Source organism: Dysidea avara, chromosome 13 (genome assembly GCF_963678975.1).
Source record: "Dysidea avara chromosome 13, odDysAvar1.4, whole genome shotgun sequence".
Lineage (NCBI taxonomy): Eukaryota > Metazoa > Porifera > Demospongiae > Dictyoceratida > Dysideidae > Dysidea > Dysidea avara.
The window spans coordinates 15,627,898-15,636,554 of record NC_089284.1 but is presented as its reverse complement, the minus strand read 5'-3'; the positions used below and the strand labels follow the sequence as shown (position 1 = coordinate 15,636,554).

General features: G+C 36.3%; 1 protein-coding gene across 1 annotated transcript; it reads left to right on the top strand.

Moving 5' to 3' along the window:
- The first annotated feature begins 5,692 nt into the window (after positions 1-5,692).
- On the top strand, positions 5,693-6,541 carry LOC136242281 (tripartite motif-containing protein 2-like). Its single transcript, XM_066033692.1, has one exon. It carries the CDS (start codon positions 5,693-5,695, stop codon positions 6,539-6,541), a length of 849 nt encoding a protein of 282 aa, XP_065889764.1.
- The last annotated feature ends 2,116 nt before the right edge of the window (positions 6,542-8,657 follow it).

The window sequence follows — 8,657 nt, the reverse complement described above, 5'->3', positions numbered from 1 at the left end:
AGCTGGATCCTCGTGAGTCCCTGAGGTCCTGGTTCCACTATTTATACCTACCCGCCCACATCAGTAATGAGTCCCAAAGGTGTACTTTGTGACTTATAAGGCACATCAGTAACAAGGCCGCAATTTTGGTTGTATAGGTGACCCTGTTAATGAAGTACATACTTGTTTTAAATTGTGTAGCTAGTGTTTAATATTTATGTACTTATAGCCGTGGGCCTTTCTTTTTTGCCTGACATTATAATGATCCATCATTACCTACACCTAACCTAATTACAAGGACTTAGACTATTCAGTCACAACTCTGTTAAATCTCCCTTCCCCTTCAGGGATCAGAGGAAGAATTAATGAGAACAACAGTCCTCAGACTTGTGTGACCACAATCCCAACTTTCATTTTCAAGTCTGCAATGAAGGTGTATTTGATGAAAACTCTGTAATTTTCCTAAAGTCATATAATGAAATTGGAAGTACAATAGTATTCCAAATTTTTATTAGAATTTTCATTTTCATTTGATCGTAAGATACAAAACCAGCTAGAACAATCAAATAAGACATAAACTGTTAGAAAATAGCCTCAACTTGACTTCCAAATATGGCACTTGACTAGTATTGGTGGCCATCAGGACAGTTTTCTTCTGGTTGTTAGTATCAGTCATGGTATCAGTGCATGTGCCTAAAAGTATGCCATGTTGGAACATTTCTATTAACCACAGTCATGTACTACTACAATATAAGTGTGTGACATCAGATTAAGAGATCCGTAAATATCCAACCCCACCAATTGGAAAATGAAACAATACTTTTAATAGTATAAATAATTATAAAACAAACCATACCACACTAACAGACATAGTTTGCAGCTGGTATTGCAGCAAAAGAAACCTCCCAAGCTTCATACATGTACATGCCAACTTCACTGAGGCGTACGCATGTGTAGCTATCCAGGAGTCCTCAAAGCGTGTTGGTGTAAACCATTAAGGTAAAGGTTTGGTGTCGCTTTTATCACACCAGAAAATGTATATGTGTCCTCAGCATAAGAACAAGACCATAACTGAATTACATACAGGTACATAATATCAGCTTTTTGCCCACTTCTGTGTTTTATATTGACATGGGAATAATTTTACTGACATCAGCACTTTGTAAAACTTGTATGTAGATGTGGATTTGTGGTTATTATATTGTGTACTCACATAATTCTCAAGTGAAATGTGGGACCATTTTATTGGCTAGTGCTATACACTCCATTTAATGGGTCATTTTTGTAGGGTGGTGTATACCATCAGTGACCGAGAGTTCGTAATACTTATAGAAGAGAAAATGTCTAACTTCAATAGTGCGTCAAACACACAATATGTATAACAATGTATACAATATGGATGACTTTGTGTACATTAATTTTCATTGTTGACTCTACAGTTAGCAGATACGTATGAGTGCATCCTGAGGTTACTATGGGCACACTTGTTAAGGATTGTGAACAAGGAAATGTAGAAAACATTCCCTTAGAAGCCTTAGAATGTGGTCTAAGATAATACTTTTAAGTGTTATGAACTATTGCAGTAACTAGCTGCAATACATCAGTCAGTATTGTGTGGTATTGTATAGTCAAAACATTAAAACAGATACCAATGCAATCATCATTCAACTGATGTTTTGCTCAGCACCATGTACTTTTATAATTACAGGTGGGTTTGGACATCCCCTGGGTTATGTGTATCACCAACTGGTTTCTTCTTTAATCAAATCAGCAGTGAGTAGCTTATTGTACGGATCGTTGGTAGGGAAAGGCTTCTAATAAATAAGGAATTGTAACTGTCAAAACACTGTCAAGTTCCCTCCTATATACCAGAATTTCCTTAACTAACTGTTCCAATAAACAGAAACTTTATACTCTGTGTTTGTATGTTAGCATTCTTTCTTGGGGGTAGTCCCCATCTCAAGGAGTGTACAATGTTGCAGGCAACAATTACGCACCACTTCCACTGGAACAGTTCACAGGAGTGATCCTAAGAAATTTTAACAAACATGATGTAGAAGTGACTTGATGTGTATATTGTCATTACATATTACGATGTTTATCATGTCATAAAACTGTGGTGAAACGGATCTAACTTTTGCTAATATATACCCAAACAACTTTTAGGAAGGGCTGAATTAGTGGTACTACAGTACAGTGGCCACCTCACTATAGTGGACACCTCAGTAATAGGTCCCAAACATATAGCTATGGTGCACTTGTGACCTCATTAATATGGCGCCTCAGTAACAAGGTGACATTTTTGTGGCCTTATTAATGAAGTTTCACTGTATACCTGTTTAAATTGTGTAGCAGATGTTTAATATTCATGTACTTATAGCCATGGGCCTTTCTTTTTTGCCTGACATTATAATAGTCCATTGTTACCTAGAAGTGAAAGCAATAATAATATTAATACTTGTGTACACTGTGCACCTGTTAAGATTTCTACCAAATATCATCAATCTTTGTGGACTCCAAGGCTTCATTTTTCCACATCACTCAGATTGTGAGAGCAGACAACAAATGGGTCACAACAAGTATTATTCTTGTCACTAATTTTATCTTGTGCTTGTGATAACCTTATACTGTTAGGCCTGTAGACCATGTAGCTTTGTCATCAGTTTGTGGTCACTGATTTGTCCATGATTTTATTTCCTAAATATTCTTGAGATGTCATTAAGGAAGAACAGCTGTGAGCAACTAACTACATCATTACTAGCCCACTCATTGCCAACCATTTAGCTTATATACACCCACACAGTGTGAACAAGAAATGTAATTTTTAGCTGTTCAATACATTGGCACATTATACTGCAGTTAGTTTACTTATTTAGTGGCAGCAACCAGTTGATATCTGATTAGATGACTGTAGACTGTGAATGCTTAGAGATGTACTTACCAAAGTCTCCCATGTGCTTAATAATGTTAACAAGTATGTACATGAATGTGCCATATAAAGTTTTATATCAAGGAAATGATGTCAGCATTCAATGATTACATCACTTGTATTGGGAAGCTTGGCAAGAGAGGTTACTACAAAGCTCCTTTGAGCTATCCATACAGCCTCAGTACTGCTTCATGTACGTGCCAACATCATTATGCACGTGTAGTATCCTCAGTATAACAAGCACATGACTGTAACTGTGAATTACATACAGGCACATATGAACTATGATATATGTTGGCATTCAGGAGTATTTACTCACTTCTGTGTTTTATTTTTATAATGAAACAATTCTTATGGGAATGATTTTACCGGTGAAGTTAATTTCTAGCTACTTTGACATCAGCACTTTGTAAGATTAAGATCAAGAGAGAGAAAAATCTGTGGTATGTAGTTGTGGATTTGTGATTATTATATCATGTACATACATAATACAGTTCTCAAGTGAAGTGTAGGACCATTATTATATTGGCTAGTGCATGCTAGCTATACACTGCATTTGTCAGCATTTAATAGGTCATTTTCGTAGCTATAGGGTGGTGTATACCTTCAGTAACTGAGAGTTATAAGAAGAGTAACTTCAATAATGTGTCAAAACACACAATATGTAACAATTCATACAACATAGATGACTTTGTGTACATTTCCATTGTTGACTCTAAAGTTAGTAGATATGCATAAGTGCATCCTGAAGTTACTATGGGCACACTTGTTATGGATTGTGAAGAAGGAAATGTAAAAAAAATTCCCTTAGAAGCCTTAGAATGTGGTCTATTACAGTAACTAGTCATACATCAGTTATTGATGCGTTATAAGTGCATCCTTAATTATGGTGGTATTGCGTGGCCAAAAAATTAGACAGTATTGAAAACAGATACCAATCATTGTTCTCACTGACCCAGGGGATGTCAAACATGATAAAATCCATACCCTCCCGTGATTGTAAACTAAAGTGCATGGTGCTGAGCAAAACATCAGTTTGAGCTTATGTGTTTCACTTGGAGACCAACAGGTTCCTTGACCAGCAGTGAGTAACTTATTGTAGGGAATGTTGGTAGGGGGAGGCTTCTAATAAATTAACGACAAAAAAGAATTGTTACTGTCAAAACACTGTAAAAGTTCCTCCTACCAGAATTTAAATAACTGCTCCAATGAACAAAAACTTTATACTTTCTTCTTGAGGGTAGTCCCCATCTCAAGGAGGACAGTCTAGTATACAACGTGATGGACAGACAATGATTACGCACCACTTCCACTGGAACAGTTCACCTCAGACTGGCAGTGATCCTAAGAAACTTCAACAAACATCATCAGTGGTATAGAAGTGACTTGATGTAGATTTTAGAAAAGCAGTCCAAAATCGCACAGAAGTTTTGAGGATAAACGGTTTTGAAGAGTTTAAGTTTAGTGGATGATATGCAGCAAAAACCACACAAAAAATGTTTGTCTGACTATATGAATCCATCCACCTGTGCTCCATTGGTTCTCAAGAAGCCAGGTCCTTCACAAGGCCAGAAACCACCATTCAATTGCAAGCTTGCCATGCACACCACTCGGAAAAGACATCTGTTTAAACCTGTTTGAGTAATGCTGTGGCCTGTGGGCAAAACAAATAGACTGGTAGTGTAACTATCCACTGGTGGTAATTTGCCTGATGTAGTGCGATTGGATCGGTTTTGTAAAAGCTGACATATTGTCAACATGTCACTATATGTTTGTTATGTCATGAATTTGTTTTTGCTAATACCCAAAGAACTTTTATGGAGGGCTGAATATTATTAGTGGCATTATAAAGACAGGAGCCACTTCATTGTAATGGTTATCTCGGTAAATCGGGTCCCAAACATAGGCAAGGTGTACTTTGTGACCTCATTAAGAAGACCACCTCAGTAATAAGGCCTGGTCATATTAATGAAGTTTTGCTGTATCTTTGTATAAGCTGGTGTTTATATTTATGTACTTAAAGCCATGTGCCTTTCTTTTTTTCCTGACATAAAAATTATTATGATAATAGGTCAGTCCATTGTTACCCACAAAGCAGTAACACTTGTCAGTACACCTGTTAAGACTTCTACCAAGTATGACACATGCTTTACTGCCAGCAAAGCCAGCAATATTTGCATAATTATGGTCTCCCTGGCTTCATCACTTAGATTGAGAGTTGAGGTGAGAGTAGACAACAAATGTGTCACAACAAGTGTTATCACTAATATCCAAATCTTATTCTGTACTTGTGTTAACCTTACTGTTAGGCCTGTAGACCATATGGTGTACTTTATCATCAGTTTGTGGTAACTGATTTGTCCATGTTTTTATTTCCTCAAATATTCTTGAGATGTCATTAAGGAAGAACAGCTGTGAGCAACTACGGAACTACATCATTACTAGCCCACTCATTGCAAACATTTAGCCCACACAGTGTGAACAAGAAATATAATTTTTAGCTATTACAGTGGCACATTATTCTGCAGCTTGTTAGTTGTATTTGATTAGATGGCTGTAGACTGTGAATGATTAGGATGTACAATTTATATTAAGTGCAATTTCAGGTAATAAGGTTATAACACACGTATGTACACCATATAAATTATAGTTTGAGGAAGGAAATGATGTCATCAAGGATTACATCACTTGTTAGCTATACCAATTATTATAAATAAGGAACATCTATATCTGTGTGTGTAGTGTCAAGTTTCTTGTAGTGAATGTATAGTGAACCTTAGAGGGATGAAGGACTTTGTAGTATCTGGTGGACATTACTCTACTGATCACAAGCTTAGTAAAGTATTGAATATTGACAACATGAGGTCACCTGGTCGTATTTCATTTGGTAAAAATGGCATATGGGCAGTAACTGACAGCTCCAAACACTGTGTCCTCTTGTTTAATGATGAAGATCAACTGGTTAAAACATTTGGTACCATTGGTAGTGCAAATGGAGAATTTAAGAATCCCAAAGGAGTAGTGTTTGATGGTGATGATCACTTGTATGTGGTGGATGGTAACAACCACAGGGTGCAAAAGTTTGACACCACTGGCAACTATCTACTCCAGTTTGGCAGTAAATCTGACTATGGAAAACTGAACAGTCCAACTGGTATTGCGGTCCACAATGATAAGGTCTATGTTGCTGACTCTGGTAACTCCATCATTTCAGTATTTAGACTTGATGGTAAATATTGCTTCTCGTTTGGATCAGAAGAATTTGCTGGCCTACTAGATGTCACTATTAATACAGATGGTCATGTGTTGGTCTCCACTTGGAGCAATGAAGGTGTCCACAAGTTCACACTGGATGGTCAGTGTATTGGGAAGTTTGGCACAAGAGGATACTACAAAGCTCCCTTGAGCTATCCATACAGCCTCACTACTGATTCCAATGGGTACACACTTGTGGCCGAGTATTATAATCATCGAGTATCAGTGTTTGACAAGGATGGTGCTTTTGTGAGTAGCTTTGGATCAAAGGGGTCTAGTGCAGGCCAGTTTAGTTATATAGAAGGAATAGCTTTGAGTTCTGATGGAAATATTTATGTCAGTGACAATGGCAACCACAGGATCCAAGTATACACATGAAGCCTTATTAGTCACAGTACCTATATTGAATTAGCTATGCTACATCAGTATCTTGTACACCATCTATTTAATTAGAATTATGGTCATGCATAGTTATTACCTTAATTCGTTTTATTTTCGTGCAAATAATTTTCGTGTAAAAATATTTTCGTATGATTTACGTAAATGACTGCTTTATTAGAGTAGTTCGATCTTGTATAAAAATTTTCGTACAAGAAAGTTTCGTACAAATTTTGCATACGAAAATTATTTTGCAACGAAAAAAAGCAATTTACGGTACTTTCTGCAGAATTTGTAGTAATCTAATAAGAACTAAAATCATTTTTGCATGCATATATTTCAGTAGTGTTCTATAATGGTGGTATAATAGAGCTGTAACCATGGACTCATGCAGCACAACAAACTTGTTTACTATAATATGTAGCTACTTGTTAACACTGTTATTAGCATCATAGTTGTTAGTTTGTGTATATTGGTGCAGCTTGATAAGAAACTTGTTTTTGTAAGCATGCAGGCATTTACACCTTTGTAAACAAGTAAGTTTCTTGTGCCAAGGTGTGAAAAAGGGTGTGGCCCTCCAGAAAGACCAGAGTGAAAAAGTTGTGAAATAAAAGGTGGTGGCCAAAAAATGGCTGCAGTGATGCTAATGCCAATCATTTCAATGATGACGACTCTTTGGGTCTTTTGGAAACCTTAAATTTTCAAATGTCTACGTTAAATCTCAGTGGTTCAAATGTGGTGTATGCACCTGGCATGGCAGTATACCAATGATGAATTTAGAGATCTTGTAGCTAACCACCTCACTTTAAAATTACAGTAATGACTGTACTATACAGTGGAACTGCTCTATAATGGAAACCGGCCTTGGTACCTGGAATTTAATATACGAACAATCAGGGAGGGCAACTGCATAATCATAGCAGTAAGTACAAATGCACAGACATTAAATTACTGATCTAAATGTTTCAGTCCAGCAGAAAGTCATATATACATGATCACAAAAATTTTATTTTTCTATAACAGTTATATATAAAAATTTACCCAGAGTATAGCTAGTACATTCACTTGTGTCATTTGGTCCAATCATAGCTAATGGTTGGGGGTTTTCTGATAGTTCAGTACAAGATGGCATTAAATGAAGCTGGTGAAATAAAAAGTGGAAAATGAGATGTAGTAGTATGTGATAAATACTGTTCTAGAATATTAATGTGTGGAGGATATTGAAAACTATAAAAAGTAATTAGCTAATTTACTGTAGGGTCATGTAGAGTGGACCAGATATCACATCAGATACTTGTTAGTCTGTACTCTTTAGTTTGACCTACCTGCGTGGCTATGCATCGTTACACTATTTTAATTTTTGAAAAATCCTAATTTCTTTCTGTTGTTATTCGTGACTTTTCTTGATTACATGTGTTGGGTACATGATATGGAATCATGTTGCCCATAGTATACACCTATAAGTATTTGTTGTTCCTCTGACCCCAGTATATACCTACCAACCATCTTGGGCTACCTATTCTATCAATAATACACTATTACAGTCCTAAGCTAGGGGCATCTATAGTGGGGTAAATAAAGTGGAAACTGGTTGATACAACTAGTAGTGTAGTGTGCAAAGCACATGCACTCAGCATGCTTTATCTAGGGAGGTCTGGGGGTATACCCTCACAGGAAGTTTTTTTCTGCAAATTTAGTTTTCTGAGATAGAATTTGGCAATAATTTTGACTGAACCTTTTACTAAGCATTGTAAGCCACTTTAGTTATTAAAGTGAAATAATTATTATTTTTCTAGCAGTGGTAACTAGCTTCATAATTTATAAAGGGCACAGTATAAATACTGCAGTATGGTTTGAGTACAATGGGTCTACGAGTTGGTCTTTGTTCTTTATAGTTTAAAGAATTTTAATTACGGATGTTTCATTTGAGTAGTTGACTGTTCTATTAGAGTATTTTGATGTTTAGCAGTTTTATTAAACCCTGAAATATAACTTTGACACCCAGAGATTAGCTACTGATTACTACTGATTGTAATAATTATGTGTTGTAGTTAACTGCTAACTGTTTGCTGTGTTTATTGTCTTTGTAGTATCTCTATGTATGTTTGTTGTACGT

Excerpts from the sequence above, each read along its gene's own strand:
- LOC136242281 (XM_066033692.1), top strand. The coding sequence starts at position 5,693 with ATGAAGGACTTTGTAGTATCTGGTGGACATTACTCTACTGATCACAAG.